We start from the raw sequence: 19,304 nt of genomic DNA, 5'->3' as shown, positions 1-19,304 counted from the left end.
TCATTTAAAATGTAGGAGAAAAAGCAAATCTAGTTATAATGACTTTCGTAAGTCAATTAGTCATTATTAATGCACTCTAAAGACAAGTGTGACAATTTCTTTAATTTGTTTTTGCCATTTTTTTAATGCCCTGGACACAAATGACATTTTTAATTCTTTCTACAACTGTAAGTAATCAATTCACTGGAAGAAGGGCTCCACCCCACAGCAATTAAACAGGACCATTTGGCAGACTGGAGCTGAGGTTAAAACACCAAAACAAGCAAAAATAAAATCACTCTTTACACTCATCTTAGGAGATGAAAAGTTTACTTAGAAATTGCAAACATTTAGCAAAGATAAGACATAAACGCTATTTTCCATCGTCTACAGAAATACAATAATTTATAGCTGGCTTGGTACATGATCACACGATAAAAACAACCTAATGGAAAGAACCAATGGTTCATTCTACTTTTCTGTCACTTGTAACAACTTAATAAGTGTACCAGTAAGTACTGGAAGACAGATGCATAGGAAGATTAGAATCCTAGGGCTGTTTGTTAATACACATTATTGTAAGAATAATATAAAAACAAGTACAGATATACAATTAACATGCAATTTAAGCTATTATTTTGAAGAAACAGGACAGAATTTAGTGAACACATCAAAAAATGTGTTAATAATGTGTTGTTATAATGAGCATATCATGGTATTTTACATGGCTTGGAATTTCTTCCTTCTTAAATAATGCTTGGCAAATTGGAACAGATTGAGCCAGTTCTACAGCAAATTTAAAATGAAGACAATGTGGATAATTCTATTAGATACTTTTCTAAGTATACTAAATAATTTTTAAAGTACCATGATTTCATGCCTAACTCACCATCTCCCAATGTAAAATAAAGTCCTACTTTGTACCCTATGAACCTGCACTGTCCAATATAGCGGTCCTTAGCCACGTGGCTATTTGAGCACGTGAAATGTAGCTAGTCAGAACATGCACCGTGAGTGCAAAATACACAATGAATTTTAAAAACTTACCATGGGGAAAAAAAGGCAAAATATCTCCATAATTTTGTATATTGAATACACACTGAAATGATATTTTTAATGTATTGGGTTAATTAAAATATTTAAGTTAATGTTACCGGTTTCTTTTTTAATATGCCTGCTAGAAAATTAAAAATTACATACGCGGCTTCCATTTATTTCTACTGGACAGTGCTAATACAAATAATCTATAGTCATCATACTAGCCTTTGAATTTAGCATCAGACTTCAAGCACTCTGGAGAACTAACTCCCAGAACACCATAAGCACCCTTTGCACATACTTTACTGCAAGATTTATTTTTATCCCTCTGCAAGGTATACATTTGAAGTGTAAAAAGAATTCACAAAATATTTAATCCTTTAAAAATGTGAATTAGTACACTGTGAGAGCTAAAAGAACTTTCAATGCAGACTGTTACATTGAGAAAAATACCTTAAGAAAAACAGCAATGCAATCAGAGGGAAAACAATTAGTATCTTCAGCAAAATAAGTTAGCTGACCTATCTTTAATGCCCAGGATCTGACCTTGCACCACAGATCATATATGTAACTTGTCCATTTACCCACAACCCACAGGAAAATCTTAAAACAACATCAACTGCAACTTAAATACTCCATTTCTGGAAAACCTTCAAGCAATGTAAAGTTCACACATATGGTCAATTCTAATAGCAAGAGTATAGATGGTATCTGAGAACCATCCTGTAAATTAAAGTCCCGCAGTGTTAAATAAAGTAAACAACTGCTTAGTGTCCAAGAGACTTGCATATAAAAAAATGTTTTTCAGAGACTATAAAAAATATCACTGACCTTTTATCATGTTCTTCCGCTCCTCCATTTTTTAGTTTTTGTAGCAGTGTGTATAAATATTTGGCATATTTATACCACATCATTTTTTATTCTGTCCATCTCAAATACAAGTTAACCTAGAGCCCATTGCATCCTTCTCCTAGGCACAACACACATCAAACTAGACTACTGACAGTGGTCACCACAGTCAGAAGCCAGCATCACAGTCAGGCATCCAGAACCTCGCCAGGAGGCAATGCCCAGTCACACTGGTGCTACACACTCTGTTCCTCCCAGCTCAGGTTGGAATGTTTGTTTTTAAATGGTTTAAATCTTTTCACATTGGGCAAGCTCTGTCAAAAATGCTCTGAAAGCCACAAATTAATAGATTCTGAAACAAATATCACTCATAAAAATTTTTCCCTCATATTAAAGATGCTCTGAGAAAACAAGTAAGTACAGGTTATTGAATATAACTTCACATTTCACCACAACCACTTTTAAGACACTGGAAAGCAACTGAGATTTGAGGAGAAATGAACAGTACCTGAGACAGGTGATACTAAGTATACCAACGCAGACACTGATTGTAGAAGTCTACAGCAGTTCTCTCTCAAGTTCAGAAGCCTATTAAGACATTTACTCACATCTATTAATGCGTCGTTCACAAAAAACTGCTTAAACTTTTCCCATCTCCTACCTTCAGACCATGTTCTGCACAAACAGTATTTTTACTGCATGTTACTACCTCCAACCTAAATAAGCCTAGTAATTCATCAAATGATATAGTTTTTCAGTTTCAAACATATATTACTCTAAAAATATACTCCTCCTTGAAAAGATAACTGTTAGTTTGATGGTAGATCAATTATCGACTATTTATTGAGCACCTACTATGACTGCACTCAGTCTACACTCTGATAGGAAAAAAAATACCTGCTTCAAATGCAAGATGACACTGGTGAGGGAGGATAATATATGAGCATTTCTAATAGAATGCTGTATGAGTCAATATCTGAACGTGTGAAATTGTTCATCCCTAGGACATGAAAAAACCTCAGACTTATTACTAATCACTTTACAAAGCTAAATTAACATCTGAAGTATGCTGCATAGTACTTTGAGGAAAGTGATGGCCATACATAAAATTAAGGCTGATTCCCTAAAGATATGGAAGAAAAGCCAGAATGTCATGGTTCATAAACATCCAAAGACAAAATAATAGTTTGCACAAATATCTGGTTAATTCAGGAAAATGGCACTTGTGTTAGGTTTCCAACTTTGCTTGAGGGGGCTGGTTTAATAAAGAAAAAGCCTTTAAATAGGAGCACTTTAAGCAAATATGAAAATAAAAACCCTTTACATAAAATTCTCTGTAAAATCACTATATAAAGTCAAATTCCAAATCTCATTTAAATGTACATACATACATGTATGTGAATATGCACACATATGCCTTAAAAGTATCTAAATTTCACTTACGATGTTTTGTGCAGTTGTATATCTTGCCTTGTATGTTTGAACCGAATTGTGTATCTTAAGCACAACACTGTGTTTCTCCTGAAGCTGAGAATGTGGGCAATGGTGATGAGACTGAGGTAAGCTAGTTTTAACTTTCTAGCCTTTAACAATTCTGACCCATTGGATCCCTGCAAGGTGCAAGGCAGTATGCAGTGCACTGAACACGTACAGGGTCTCTTTCAGGGAAAATGAAGTTTTAAGAAGCAAAACAGTTGTCAGTTTGAAAACCAACAGTAATCATTTTCTGAATAGGATGTCCAAAAACAGAATGATGTCAACTAAAACAGCCCCACTTTTGCCAAACATGGAAAACAATATATTACAGAAATGGTTTCCACAGAAGACATGTGTAAGAGAACATTCATAACAGGGCCACCAGGACTGAAGCAGCGAGAGGAACAATGAGGCAGTCACAGAGCGGCTATGAGCTACTGCACTGGTAGTGGTTTATAAAAAATACTATCTATACTAAAATTTTAAGAGCTAGTAATATATTTAGCATATTTTTGCCTTTTCTTTTTTTGCCACTGAATATAAAATTTTGTCCTAAATTTACTAAATCTTCTACACCCTGAGGAATAATAGATTAATAAAAGAAATGCCAGGGTTAGCTTTGTGGACCGTATTATTGTCCAAAAAGCACAACCTATAAAGAGCTAATATTCTTGGAAGCACAAAGTTTCATCTGCAGACTAAGCTACTGCCTTTTTTTTTTTTTTTAAGCAAAGAGTTTGGTTTTACAGTGTTAACATGGCCTAACGAGAATACAGATGTCCAAGTTGAGAGCCAGAGGCACCCCCTGCCACCCCCACCACACACCCCAGATCTATAACCCCAACACAATGGTTTTCTGTCTCCACTGTGAACTATACATATTGCTGCCATTTAGGAATATATTATTCAACAGTCCTCTGAAAAGCACTTTGGAATCTTTAGCTATATATTTTTATGAAATTACAAGTTATTTGCTATCTTGAAATAGGGATTTTCTATCCCTCCCTTCTCCACACCCAAATATATCATGCCACATTTTAAATTTCTTCTCAGTATTTACTTCTTTTCCTCCAACACAGAATTTGGGAGGGAATTCTTAAAGTCATTGAAGTCCTTAAAGTGAGTCAAAGGACTCATTTAGAACAATCATACGGCCTTTCCAGTAGGGCAAAGTGCCACTGTTTCCTTTGACTTCCCAGGCTTCAGGCTGATCTTTAATTATACACATGCTCTCCTCTAAATACAATGCCTCCGACCCCCAAAAAGTTAGTTGCCACAGGGAAAGAACAAATTCTTCTTGGTAGGGAGCTTAAAAATGCTAACTAAGAAATACAAACCAAGGCATCCTACCTGCTCGTATCACTATCTCATAAAAGTGTACAAATTCCATGGGACCACACCTAGCAACTGGAATTAATACAATGAGTTACAATCAACTGTTTGGTAAAACTTTCATCCTTTGTTTTCTGCCTAAACATTAAATATAATCTTGTTCCCGCTAGAAAGAAGAAAGGCACTCAAATTAACACAGTATGTTTCGCTATTTTTTAAAAGACATTGTGTGACAAGTAGAATTCTCAGGGTTGATTTTTTTTCCTGCCCACTGCCTTCATACCACTGAATTTGTCTATGCCTTCCTGTGCCTCCAGGTACACCTCCATTCAACAGGAGCACACTGAGAGTACGTGTAGGCGCGGGGAGGCGGCAGCACGCCAAGTACCAGGGTCTGCACGGTTCTGTCTGAGACATTTACTCAGAAGACACAAGGTGTTAATAATGCTGTTCAAATTTCCTAGAATATTTTAAATATTTTAAAGTTCTAAAATATCATTTTCTCATAACAAAATAACTAAGCTTACAAAAACTTTCTGCAAAAAGAAGAGAATATATGTTACTTCCTTTTTTAACTAAATCTTTAGTATCTTCTGTAATTAAGAGGAACTAAGATAGAGATTACACTGTTGTACAGCAAGAGGCAGTTGTACTCCTAAATTATATTTACCCCATGCCAGATATCATCTTGTGCTACAGAAAATCACTACTGTTAATTTGTTCTCAACAATATTAAAAGTTCTCTTTATATAATAAGCATGAATTGACACGACCTGAATACATGGAAATCACACAGTCTACCATCATGTATGCTCTCCTACAAACTGCCACAGAAAAATCCAGGAACTTTTGTTTTCCTATCTTTCGTCACATAAGCCCTCATGTGAAGATTTAAACGGCTGTTAGTGACCACCTGTATTAGATTTAATCCTATTAATAATGAAGTCCTTAATTTAATTAGAACCGTACCATAGGAATAAGGGAGGTGATTGAGAGTCTGGGCCCAGGGTTTCCAAAGAGGCAATAGAATACTAAAACCTAGGAAAAAAAAGGGGGGGGGGGCATTACTAGATAATTAATCCTTAAATTTAAAAAAAATGACTCTCATAGGTTTAAAAAATACCTAAAAGATCCACAATTCAAGCTGGGGAGGAGAAAAGGAGAAGCATAAAATGACTATCCAGGCACAAATACAGATCAACAAGCCTTTGAAATCAAAGCATTTCTTCACATGCCCCAAAGTGTCTCTGGCTCTGTTGGCAAGATCTATCCTCCAATATCATAAATGAACAGAAAATAGTGTTCTTAATGCAAACAAGATTTGTTCTATGAATTTTTAATATATATTTAAAGTACAGTTAATTCATAATTATAGAGCTGCATTTCTTGGCTGGGATTTAACGAGCTTAAACAAGGTAATTAAATGAAGAAAAAAAATCTAAATTAACTTATTGTATATGTAATAGCTCACCTTAAGTATCATGAAGCTAGAATACATCATTCATTCACAATCCACTGCTCTAATCCATTAATTTCTCAATCATAACTCATTCTGTCCATTATTCATGATCAATCTTTCCCTTCTTCAAAGAGTTATTCATTAATTTGACAAATATTTAATGAGTCCTCACAATGTGCAAGGCACACAGTATAAGGTGGGAACACCATATTACCAAAATAGTATACTTAAAAAAAGGTGGGGTGGGGGAGGAAGGTCATAGTGGAGGTATTTACAGATCTTATTGCTTTTGGCTTGTCAGTAGTATTTTTGATCCACAGGATGGTATAATGGCCTACTATTCTTCCAATGAAAGTTTGATGAAATGTGTGTCAATCTAAACTATGTCTTCGACAATGACATATTTATAGAAAAAAAAAAAAGACTAACAAGTCCCTGAAAATAGACACACCTTTCCACTGCATGAACTTGTTCAGTCAGAGATATTATCACGCTACAGCTAATGAGTTTAGATGTCAACCACTTAGGAAAAAACACAACCATATAGGGCAATACTAGATTTTTCTGTGAATGAACTTGCAAAATGCAAATTTTAGAAATAAAGTAGCACACGAAAGTCACAAACAGTAAATATCCTTTAGATATTTGTATTATTACTGCCTACTCAAAACTTTATTAGGAAGACAAGAGACCAAGATATCTTATAGGACTGCATGGCTTCATAAAGGGGTAGATTAAGGGCCTTAAAACACATAAAGACAGATAATGTCAAAGATGGAGGCTATAAAAAGGTGTGGAGTACTATCAAATTGAGTTGATGTTTCACAGGGTATTGTCTATACTCCTGTCCTGATGCTCTCACATCAAATCATAAGAAGCCCTATTACTTGGGATACTTAGAATGATGTGTGGAAAAAAGGTAATACTGAGTGAGGCCAGGATTTGGCAACATGTATTCAGTGGAATGGGCTGACTCTCTCATGTCCTCTCTGTGTAGTCTCCCCACCACCCCTGCAGGTGCTGAGAATCACAAACTAATGGTTTTATCCATAGAGGTCTACGTAGACCTTGAGGTATTTGATTCAAAATATGCTTTGCACACAAAGGGCCATGGAATTATGTTCACAATGACAACTGTTTTCTTACCTAAATACTATGAAAACTATAAAAGGTTAATTTTGCCCCAAGAGAGAAAAGCAGCTTCTGTCTACAAGAGCCGGGCTGAACAATTTTTCTGGTGTTCTTAAGTCTTACCTGACAGTTTGCTACTCAACAAAATCATGATGCACAAAAAGAACTTATTCTTCTCCTAACCTTAAGGCAGTGTGCCTCACTCAAGCCCAGGGTTTCCATAACAGAAGATAGGAGAGGTCTGCCTTTCCCTATGTCTGTCCCCTCACCCTACAGGTGACCTAGCAAGTAAAAAGGAGAATAAGCAAAGTACGGTGGTCACACTCACTTCGGCCACTGTTACATTCTGCACACACATAGGACAACAGGCAGTTTCCATCATTAGGGGAACTTTTAGAGGGGCAGTTCATATTAATATTGTGTGTGTGTGTGTGTGTGTGTGTTTAGTGGGGTATGAAATTCACTGGAAAGAGGATGGAGAGTATCTTCAGTACACATCCTCAAAATCAGACAATTAAGGAAAAACATACAAAAGTTAAAGTGTCAAAAAATATGGAATGGATTGGGAACATAAACAAAAGGTATGTGGAGAGGAAAGAACAAACACAACCATTTACAAAGGAGAAAATATATTAAGAAATTAACATTACCGGGCCCTTTTCCCACCCCGCCTCACAGACCTGAAAAACCCAGCCCTTATTATTGAAAAGATAAGATATAGCTGTGAGGTGGCTACTTTGGTACCTCATCCCTGATAAGTTTAATATCAAAGTCTTTAAGTTGTTTTATTTTTTAAAATAAAAGTTGAAGAACTAACCTTCAAAAGCTATTCTTTCCTCTGGCGTTTGCCAGCAAACTTTTAATAATCACTTCATAAAAATTCTGTAGTTTAAGAATATCCTCAGGAACTTAAATTTTTAAAAAGTAAGATTTTTATGGATACATTTCCATGCACATTTTCCCCACTTTTCATGGTGAATTTAAAAGGAAAATAAGTAGTAATAACTAAAAATGGCATTCCAGGTTTAAACAACAAATGATGTTTATAGGGGCTAACTTGAGTGTTTTTTTTGGCCTATACCAAATTTGAGGTAAAAACAATCGATCAAAACTAGTGATAAAAATAATTTCCCAGTCCTGTAATTACATAAACTCTTAAAATTCATTTTAAAATAATCATTTTAAAATGGATTACACACTGGAAGCATGTTTTTTATATAAATTCCAATACTTCTGACTTTGGTTACATTGGTCAATAACAAGTCGAGAAAGAGAAATGATTTATATTTTCACAAATCCATCTATCTGGCCATTTGATTCTCAAAACAATAATCAGTTATGAGTAATTTTGAGCTTGTATTATTCTAAAGCTGAAAAACTACATTTTTAAATAATAATAAAAAAAAACTTGCCTATGCAGCAATTGCACTGAGGGGGGTAAACATGTCTGTGAACCAGTTAGGAGAACGAAATGAGACGCTTTATGTATAGAAATAAAAGGATGAGAAGTTAAGAAGAAAAAAAATTAAGACTCACTGTTTAGCAGGAAGAAACTACACAGTTATTTTATCCCCAAAGGAATGCCAGTTCTTAACAAAATAAATAAAATGAAAGATTCACTATGGACTTTTGACCTAAAGATGAAGATCACATAATAGCAAACAGTTCATGCAACTATGTAAGGAAGAAAGGAAAGCAATATTGCACTAAAAGGGGAACCTTGCAGGACTAATCCACCTCTTTCATTGACTCAACGTAACCAGCCATTTCCTGTATGCATTGGCAAACCTGGCCTGCTCTACGTTCCGGCAGGTGGATAATACTTGATCGATGAACCTATGCTCCATTTCTAGGCCCCGGAAGTCTGGAGCTGGGGTCCGCTTCAGGCGTTTGGTTTCCTGGGAATAGCTTTGCTTGCTACAGTCATTCAGCCCGTCCACCTCCATGGCCTGAGACATGTGTGGGCCTGCTGGGAGGAGGTGCAAGTCACTCAAAGTACCCCCAGGGCTGTCTGCAGGTGACAACTGGGTCACGCTGTGAAGAAACCTACCACTTAAGTGATGCTGAAGGTAGAAAACATGCCGCCTGTGAAAGAGGTGGGGGAGAAGAGAATAAAGAAAAGAAAAATCATTTTCGCAAAGTCAAGCTTTTCAGGGAAAAACACAATAAGTTGATAATTTCAAAACATTCAGTAGTACTCAGTTTGCTGCCCCCCTTGGTGACCAGAGTCACCTGGAGGGGGGAGGAGGAACTATCATGCTAAAGTCTCTGCATATTCAGACCAGTCTTACAAGCCCAGATTACTGGATTGTTTGTGAGAAAGAATACTACCTATGACCCCACAGGTTTTTTAATACCATTGACTGAGATGATGACAATCACTTGGAATTGTTACTCTTTGTAACTACAATATAAATTGAGAAAAAGGTCTTAGTCCAATTTCTCCTATAAAAAAAACAAAACAGAACCAAAAATTAACCACTGATATCCTAAAACAGAAGCGATTCAGGAACAAGGGGATTAAGTAGCTCATCCAGAGGCTTTTAGTCCATGGCCTCTATCTAGTATTTTCTTTAATGAGAACAGGTATTATCTAAAAACCAGCTGAACTTTCCCCGAAATCCACCACTACAGTCTCATTAAATATCTACATGTAGTAGGGACGTGCAGGACTCTCAGCAAAGCATTTAAAAGACACAGCTCTTGTACTTCCTCTAAGGAGAGCAGTTCTCCTGCCCTTAGACTCATCTAGAGTTATTTGTTAAAAATGAAGATCTAGGTGCCTAATCTCCAAAAATTCTTTTTTTAAAAAGATTATTTATTTATTTATATGACAGAGATAGAGACAGCCAGTGAGAGAGGGAACACAAGCAGGGGGAGTGGGAGAGGAAGAAGCAGGCTTCCAGCGGAGGAGCCTGATGTGGGGCTCGATCCCAGAACTCCGGGATCACGCCCTGAGCCGAAGGCAGACGCTTAACAACTGAGCCACCCAGGCGCCCCCTAATCTCCAAAAATTTTGACTCAGTGGGGGTGCACATTTACTGTACACAGCTGGTAAACTACATAGATTCTAGGTTGTTCTATTTCATTATTTGTATCAGCAACTCTAAGCCCTTGAATGATAATTCTGTTCATTTTCCCAGCATATTCTGGAGTAGACAGGGAGCATATAATTTACCCATTTTACAGAGGATAAAACTTAAAGGACAGGTAAGATGCCTAAGGGCAATGACTCAATAGTAAAAAACTGGCCTGTGTAATAGGTCATCTCAACTGTCGCTTTTCCCCATGCCTCACCCCAAACTTCAGTTAATCTTTATACAAAGCTTCTGCTCTGTTAATCTGGCTATCTCTTAAACACAAATATAATTCTTAAATTTTCTCAGTCTTGCTACCGATGTACCTAAATATAGAATAGCAACAAAAATCTGTTAACACCAAAACAAGATGAAAGTTAAGATCTATCTTCTCTCTAGAAAATGTGGAATAAAAATGTGTTGTTTTTATGAGAAAAAGAAAAATTTTTCTTAAGGTGCCAAAGAGGGGAGATGGTCTTCCATCTTCTAAATACATGCAGCATGGAATAGCAGCTGAACACATCTCCTCAAATAGCCTATAAGGTAGACTAGACTGGCAAAAGGGGGCAAATCTTAACCACTTTAAAAACAAATATTTAAAATGCCTACCTCATGCCTGGCACAGGCAAGTCCTTTGTTTACAAATAGAACCCTTTAGTCTGAAGTAGAATCTGTATTTATAGAGATGGAGATGCCTCAAAAAAGAACAAATTGGGGTTCCCACACCTGGACTTCATTCCAACATGACAGTTACTTTGCTGTCAAATGTACTCAGAACTCAGGTTATGAGGCTGCTAATTTCTTTCACTGCTTCCTAATAATCCTGCCCTGCTCCCAAAGCACACTTTACTTTAAAAACAAAAACAGAAAGTGTCAAGAGCTTCTACTTAAGAAAAGTTAATTTGTAGACCATCAATAAGCTTAACTATTCTCAAGGTCTAATCAATGGTCTAATCAATGGTCTAAACCCGACTCTGCATCAAATTTACCTGTTAAGGTTTTTCATTGTTTTTTAAAGACTAGATGGCAGCGTTCCGTCCCAGATATACTATAAATACCAGAATCTGTCCAAGGAGGGAATCCAGAAACTTTTGTTTTCAGTTTGGAAGTAACACAGGCTATTCTGTTGGACAGTCAAGCTTGAGTATCACCATCCTAAGCAGTAGGCAAAGATCTGCATGAGGAATCTCACATTGAAGATCATGAGGAGGAAGATATGGTAACATAAACTCCTCTGAATTCAGGCAAAACTCCATGACCAATTACCCTATTTACCTGAGCAGGCAGGCGTAAGACATAAGACCTTCTACAGTTCTCAAAAAGTCAAGTAGTTCCATGCATGCAGAAATAGATTTTCCCTCCTCTTACCTGTGACACCAAAGCGTTTCATGTCCTGGGTAGGAATCAATAAGATCAGTGCTGAATTCAACTTCTTCTTCTAGAAGACGGGGAAGATTTATCCTTGCTTCCTCTGTTGAAGCTGCTTCTTCTTGATCTTTTGGAAGAACTAGAGCTGGCTCACTTCTCAAAGGGTTTTGCTCCAATACAGAACCATCAATCACAGTTTGGCTAATCAAAGACTTTAACAAAAACTGGCGGTAGTGAAATCCACTGTGGTCTGAAACATGCATGGATGCCCAGTGTTTAGTAGAAGACAGTTCATCAAGAAGAATCTTGCAGGAAGAAAAAAGGGAAGTGAGAAGAGGAACTGCCAAAGGAATTTCCTTCTCCATTAATGCTTTGGATTTCTCTTTGATTTGTTCCTTGTATTTTTTTTTTTTTTTTTTTTTTGGTAACACTGTTTCTACCAGTATTTTGTATACAATGTCCAACACAGTGCTGTCACTCACTGGAAGCTCAGTAAAGGCTAGTTTCCCCTTTCCCTGATAAAGTAATAAAAGGCATGTGTGTATACACACACACACACACACACACACACAGAGAATTTAAGGACTTGTCATTCTTTCTCTGGACCTTGATCAATCACGTTCTGATTGGCACACACACAGAAAAGCCAAATTCTAAAATAATGATGAACATTAGGGTGTTGGTTTACAAGAGTGATGTTGAAGAGAAAAATAAATTCAAAGGTTATTTGATGAACTATAACATTTAATGAACATTACAATATCTAACTTATTATTTGTTGAACAATCGACTCAACATATTATTTGTTCTTCATTGTAAGGGCCATGAGGGCAGAGACTGTCAGTTTTGTTCACTATTAATTCTAAGGGCTTAGTACAAAAAATATGATGCATGAATAACAGGAATTTTCAAGAGTGCATGATTTTCACTATTCATCTCAAACTCAATTAACATCAATGATAAATGATTTTTTTTAAGTAGATGAGACAAAATTCAGCAGTGAAGTAGGTCTTTGTATTATCAATCCTGCAAACTAAGCAACTTCAAATGGAATGGTTAAAAAGAAAAGCAGCAGTTATGAAAAAATACTCCGGCAGTGTCTTGGACAAGTAGCAAATGCAAATGAATTTTCATCAGCAAAAGCTATATTGAGGGCCTACCACATTCCATCAGAGGATTTTCAGACCAGCTACGAAAAAGAGACATACACTTGCCAGCAGTGAACAATACAGACGGCACAAAGCCCAAAGGCTCCTCCTTCACCTGCTTTTCAAGGGTCCCAGGCAAATGCCTTCTCTTGTACCAAGATCCCCTCTCCATTTCTGTTTCTTTCTTCCCTAGAAGAAATCTTTCCCTCTCCTGAACCTCCACGGTTCCTGTATGTTCTACCATACATTATAAAATTTTCTGTACATCTTTTCATCCCCACTAAACTCTACAAATTGTTTAAGATATTTATTCATTCCTAATTAATGTTTCCATCATTCTATACCCAATGGCATCAGAGTGAACATATAAGTATTTTATGAATGAGTCAATGAATGAATTCAACAATTTAATGAATTAAGTGACTCATACAGAGGGACAAGATTACTCCCAGCAAGGACGGTCGATTTATATCAGTGAAATGCTTTAAACATCTTTAAATTCTAATGAGTTTATTCAAAGACAAATAAGTTTCTTCCAGAGCTGGTCAATCTCTGAGAAATGGAAACCAAGACTGTTCATTTGATTAAAATGGTAAGCAAAATAGCACCAGATAAACTGCTACCTTAGAAAAATACATGCTAACCTTAAGGTTATCACATCTTTGAAAAATTAACCTGCAGGACATTTAGGCAACAATACATCAGCTTTTTAATTTTGACAGGGCTTCTTGGTATGGATTGAAAAGAGTACAAAACATGTTTTAAAGGAATTTACATAACACGAAAAACCTTTAGATTATTTCTTAATACATATTTCTACACATAAAATTTTTAATTATTTTAATTTTGAGACAAAAATAGCACATATATGAAAGATTTTCAACATCGATTTAATTCCTTTAAAATTTTTCTCAGAATTTTTAAGAGAAAAATTCACTATATTCTTTTCCCTAGATATGTTTAAGAGGCATACTAAATGAGAAAAGAAACCTTAACAGGAATTTACTAGAATCAAAAGGTACAGAGATATCAACAATGATTTTAAAAAACAGACCGCAATTACTTTTAAAGTGATCTTAAAGTCACTGCATAGAGATATGGCTTAAATGTAAGGTACTGACAGAATCAATGACCTGTGTATGATAGAACTTACATACCATTATTCTTTTTCAACACTCCATATAAAAAATGAATGAGTGAACAAATAAGTACAAGAGAACTACAGAAGCAGGGCTGACACAGAAGGATAACAGGTTTAAAATTAAAGACTATTGAAAATGCTCATTCCTATCTATATATGCCATCCTTCCTAGAAATTTTCAAAAATAACTTTGGTTATTTTCTGATTATGAAAGTGATACAAAATGATCAATCTAGAAAACTCCATAAATACAAAAAACCAAAAACAATCACCCATTATCCTACTGGCCAGAGAGAACTACTCTTACCATTCTGGCCAATCACCAATCTTTCAGCTTTTTTCTGTGCATGCATGTGTGCAGTTTATTTGTAACACAAATTTGGGACACTCTTTTATACTGATTTTATTCCATTTAAATAATATGCATATACCCATGTCATTAAATATCACTCTATAATTTTAAACTTTTGCATATTTCATCCCAAAGATTATCACAATTTAACCATTCCTTCATTTTGTTTCTACTCTTACATAAGTAACACTCTATGAACATATATATTTAAAGTCTATGCACACAACCTACTTATTTAGGAGAAATTTCTAGAAGTATATTTACTGGAACAGTGAGAAACATTTTGTAAAGTTCTTGATACGTATTGTCAAAGTGCACTCCAGAAGGGCTGTATAATTTACATTCCTACTGAAAGAACATGTTAAATATTTCCTAAACTCCCTACCAGTACTTTAATCTTCACTAATTTGATAACTGGAAAATCATGTCATTTTCATTTGTATTTCCTTTTATCATTAGGCTAAATAATTGTTCTTATTCCCTTATTTTTCCTGTTTCTTCTTATACAAATTACCTATTTTGCTTAATTCTCTTCTTTTGTAACTGCCTGATTTACTATTTGTGATAGTCATTAATGCCTCTTTTGGGCCTGTAAGAGATCTTTATAAAGATGTTAAGTCCCTAAATTGCAAATACTTTTCTTAATATATTACTACAATTAATTTTTTTAATTCCATTTTTTTCAGGTATGTTTTTATTCCATTCAGAGTACAGTTTGGTATAGGAGATTAAAACCTAACAATTATTTTCTAAAAGGTCAATCAATCTTATCAGCATCACAAATTGAACAAAGAATCATTTCTCTGATTACATGAAATGCCATACTTATCATCAATGAAATCTGTACACATTATATACTGCGATTTGCTTCTGGGCCGTAGATTTTTCCATTACTGTTTTTATTTTTGAGCCAGTACCACAGATGACTCTGTCTTTACAAACATTTCGATATATACTGGTATACAACATTCCTCATTTTTATTTTTTTCCAATAATTTCTTAGCTGTTCTTGAAGTTTTATTCTTTCTAATGTACCTTAGAACCAATTTTTAAAGTTGAAAAATAGACTGGTGGTTTTCAGTATATTCACAGACTTGTGCAGCCATCACTGCTGTCTAATTTCAGAACATTTTCATCACTTTCCAAACAACCCCAATCCTATTAGGAGTCCCCTAAATCTACATTCCCTCCAGCCTCTGGAACCCACTAATGTGCTCTGTCTATTCTGAATTCATATAAATGGAATTATAGGATATGTGGCCTTCTGAATCTGGTTTCTTTTCATCGGCATGTTTTCAAGGTTCATCCAGTATCAGGACTTCGTTCCTTTTTTATGGCCGAATACCATCCCACCGTTTGGCTATACCACATTGCGTTTATTTACTCCTCACACATTGGATGTCTGAGTTGTTACTTTTTTTTTGGCTATTATGAATTACGCTGTTACAAACATTGCTGTAACAAGTTTTCAATTCTTTGGGCTATGTACCTATGAGTGAACAGCAGGGTCATATATGGTAATTCTAGGTTTAATTTTTTGAGGAAATGCCAAACCATTTTCCACAGTGGCTGCATCATTTCACATTCCTACCGGCAATGTATAAGGGTTCCAGTTTCTCCACATCCTTGTCAGCACTTTTAACTTGCTTTTCATTTCAGCCATCCTACTTGGTATGAGAGGATATCTCACTGTGGTTTTGATTTGCATTTCCCTGATGGCTAATAATGTTGAACATCTTTTCATGTCTTTACAGAGTGGCCATCTGTATGTCTTTTTTTGCAGAAATGGCCCTGTGTGCTTTCTCAGGTGACATACCATTATCAACTTTTAACTGGCTAGTAGTAATAAATTCTGCTCAACTCTGAGTCTTTCTTTTCACCCCACCCTCACAAATGAGACTGTTTTAAAATTTACTTAAATAAATGCCTACCTAAAACACACAATCATCATAGAAAACAAAACAGAAAATGAACATCTCCTAATTCCATCCTCTAGCACGGTTCACAATTCTTTATTTATTTATTTATTTTTTACTAGAAAACGAATACATGTTTATGGAAAACACAAGCCAATATATCTGTAACAGCCCTATGTGTGTACATATATGTTAAGCAGTTATAGCATACCAAGCACTGTTCCAAACACTTTAAAATCTCATTCAAAGCTAATAATATATTTAAAAATTATATTAGGACCACTTCATATTTCGTTTTAAAGATCCTTATCCTATAGTGAACTTTTTCTTTAAAAAATCTCCCAAAATATAATTTTTAGTAGCAACAAAACATTCCAATTTGTGATGAACTGCAATGTAACTAATCTGTTATTATTGGAGGGTTAGACTGGTTCTAGTTTTTCACTATTATAAACAGTATTTTCATATATCAGACTTTCATATTTAATATAATAGCCCATGTTTATTGAACACTTAGTAAGATTACTTCTGATGGCCACTTTACCTGGATTTTCCCATTTACTTCACATCATTCAATGAGGTAGGAATTATCATTTGTCCCATTTTACAGATGAGGAAACTGAAGGCCAGCGAAACTTCTTAGTACAGTCAAGATTCAAATTAGGTCTGTATGAACACTGAATTTAATTACTACACCACCATACTACATATCCCGGTATTTCTTTAGGATGAATTCCTACAGGCAGAACTACTAGATTAGAAAGAACACAGCTTTCTTGGTAGAGTCTGACAAATGCTGCCATGTTGTCCTTCAGTAAGATTACACTAATTTCTACAATGCTTGTTTTCATAGCCTTATCAATGCTGGATACCAGCACTTTAGAAAAAACAAATCTTTTTTCAGGGCTCCTGGGTGGCTCGGTCAGTTAACTGTCTGCCTTTGGCTCAAGTCATGATCTTGGGGTCCTGGGATCGAGCCCCATGTCAGGCTTCCTGCTCAGTGGGGAGTCTGCTCCTCCCCCTCTCTATGCCCCTCCCCTCAGCTTGTGCTTTCTCAAATAAATAAAATCTTAAAAAAAAAAAATTATTTTCAATTTCCTAAGTAAAAAGATGCCAGCTCATTTTATATGTATTTTTAAGCTGCTTTAGACCAGTGGTACTTCTGTGATTACTTCCCCAATAGACAAAGCATAGTAGGGCATGATCTCCTAGCTGGGCCCAGTGGCTTCTAAGAACAGAAAGAGGATTTTGCAAATTCAGCACTCTCACTGAGAGAGGGGAAAGGAAGAGCATGGAGTTCAACCAAGGGCAGGGCAAAGCTGGTGGACAATATGTGAGCCTAGGAGTGGACCCAGGCAGCTGAGTCAACACACCACTAATGAGTTGTCATCTTCAACATCAGATAGTCTCAAGAAACCAAGAAATTCACCTTGGCCCCGTATTCTTGATTTTATGGGAATGCCACTTTAAAAGGTCTACATCAAGGCAGGCAAGTCTCCAAAGACCTCTCAGCTCACCTGGACTCTGCCTTTCTCTTTATCCTCAGTGCTCCCCATGCCCCTCTCCACCCTCTACACACTATCAAGCTGTGAAGCTGAGATGACCAGAGTCCATAAGAACTCCCTATCTCCCACATCCCACCAGATGGCTTGAACTTGTTCCTCTGGACTCCTGACAATGTAGCAGCCTTCCTTCTGGCAGCTGCTTCCAGTGAGCCCAGCCTGGATGAGAAACCATTTCTGTGTTCCCACTGTACCCTGTGCTTCCCTCAGCTCCTGCATCAGGCTGCTTTGTAAGTGTTTGTTTCCGTTTCCTCAACTAGATTTCCAATTTGTTGAGAGCAATCTCGTTGTCATTATGCCACACCCAGCATACAGGTCAGGGTCTGGGAATGAAAGAGTTTCAGTACTTTTTCATGAATAAATTATATTGAGTTGATCGAGCAAACTGGCAGCCAGTTTTACCTAAACGTTCTATCTGTGGGGAACAGAGAAAGGAACTAAAATTTAGTGAGCCTATATTAGGTGCCCACCTTACACACATTAACTCAAATAATTTTCACAATAACCCACTGAGGCAGATAGTGGAGCTGGTATTTCAAGATGAAACATGAAAGCCTTACTTTCTACACATGGCTAATAGGGCCAAACTCTGAAGCCATGTAGGATTCTGTCTTTGCTCCTTCCACTCCATTAAGGGGCCTTCCCTTCTGAAACACAAAGGCAATATACACTGGAGGAGAAGGGCTACTCTTCCCGAACTGTTGGCTTAAAATTCCCCAGAAATGAAAACTCTTATTTACCCTGGAGGAAATCTCTGACTAGGACACAGAGAGGGGAGAGGGAACCTGGAAAGGGGGATGGAGGAAGGGGCTGGTGAACAAAATGAGAGAAAGCTTCCCAATTAATCTTAAAGTATTAAAGGTATTTTGACCCCTTTACGTTATCTCAAGCCTGAGAAGCTTTCAGAGCAGTACCCTACATTCTTATGGCACTGAAACATAAGAAGTGAAGAAAAATATAGAGAAGCTACAGCAGATAAGAAGGAGCAAAAGGATACCTGGTTCTCATCCTGATGAATAGTAAGTGATGCAGCTGTGGCTAAGTCTAAGCCATTAACACTCTCGAAACTTTGATCTCCTCATTTCTAAACTGAAGGGACTAGACTATGACAGCTTCCAACCCAGCTGTGCCTCCAGATAACCCCCTGAGCCCCGTGAAAAATACTGATCTTAAATCCTACCCCCTCCCCAATTTAGTAGGCCTGAGGTGGGACTCAGAAATCCTAAGGTAATTTACAGACGTAGGCAAGTGTGGGAACATCAGGTGAGATCTTCTCTTCCCTGCCCAGGAGAGGCGATGGTGAGAAGGCAGCCAGCTGATTCAGCACATTAAGTCACATAACCAGAGACCACTAAGAAAGAACAACTCCAATGCTATAAGGCCTAATAATCCCTTCCTGTTTCGGGGCAAAACGAATTATGCTCATCTTACTGCTTAAACTTGCCTTCATTCTACCAATGTACTCACCTTAAGAGT

General features: G+C 36.5%; 1 protein-coding gene across 5 annotated transcripts in view; it reads right to left on the bottom strand.

Annotated features, from left to right (window-relative positions):
* Window positions 1–292: 292 nt before the first annotated feature.
* The window catches only part of PTAR1 (protein prenyltransferase alpha subunit repeat containing 1), a 45,442-nt gene continuing 26,430 nt past the window's right edge, over window positions 293–19,304 (bottom strand). For 3 of the 5 annotated variants that reach the window (XM_040620256.1, XM_040620258.1, XM_040620259.1), the window contains 2 exons: window positions 11,710–12,014; window positions 293–9,349 (listed from right to left, as the gene is read on the bottom strand). In XM_040620256.1, coding sequence (XP_040476190.1) covers window positions 9,007–9,349; window positions 11,710–12,014 — 648 coding nt within the window. In that variant the 3' untranslated portion in view covers window positions 293–9,006. The remainder of the gene's footprint in view (window positions 9,350–11,709; window positions 12,015–19,304) is intronic. The other 2 variants (XM_040620257.1, XM_040620260.1) reach the window with 2 other exon arrangements.

Source organism: Ursus maritimus, unplaced genomic scaffold, assembly GCF_017311325.1.
Source record: "Ursus maritimus isolate PB19 unplaced genomic scaffold, ASM1731132v1 scaffold_34, whole genome shotgun sequence".
Classification (NCBI taxonomy): domain Eukaryota; kingdom Metazoa; phylum Chordata; class Mammalia; order Carnivora; family Ursidae; genus Ursus; species Ursus maritimus.
The sequence above is the reverse complement of the archived record's forward strand: the minus strand, read 5'-3'. Positions and strand labels throughout refer to the sequence as shown.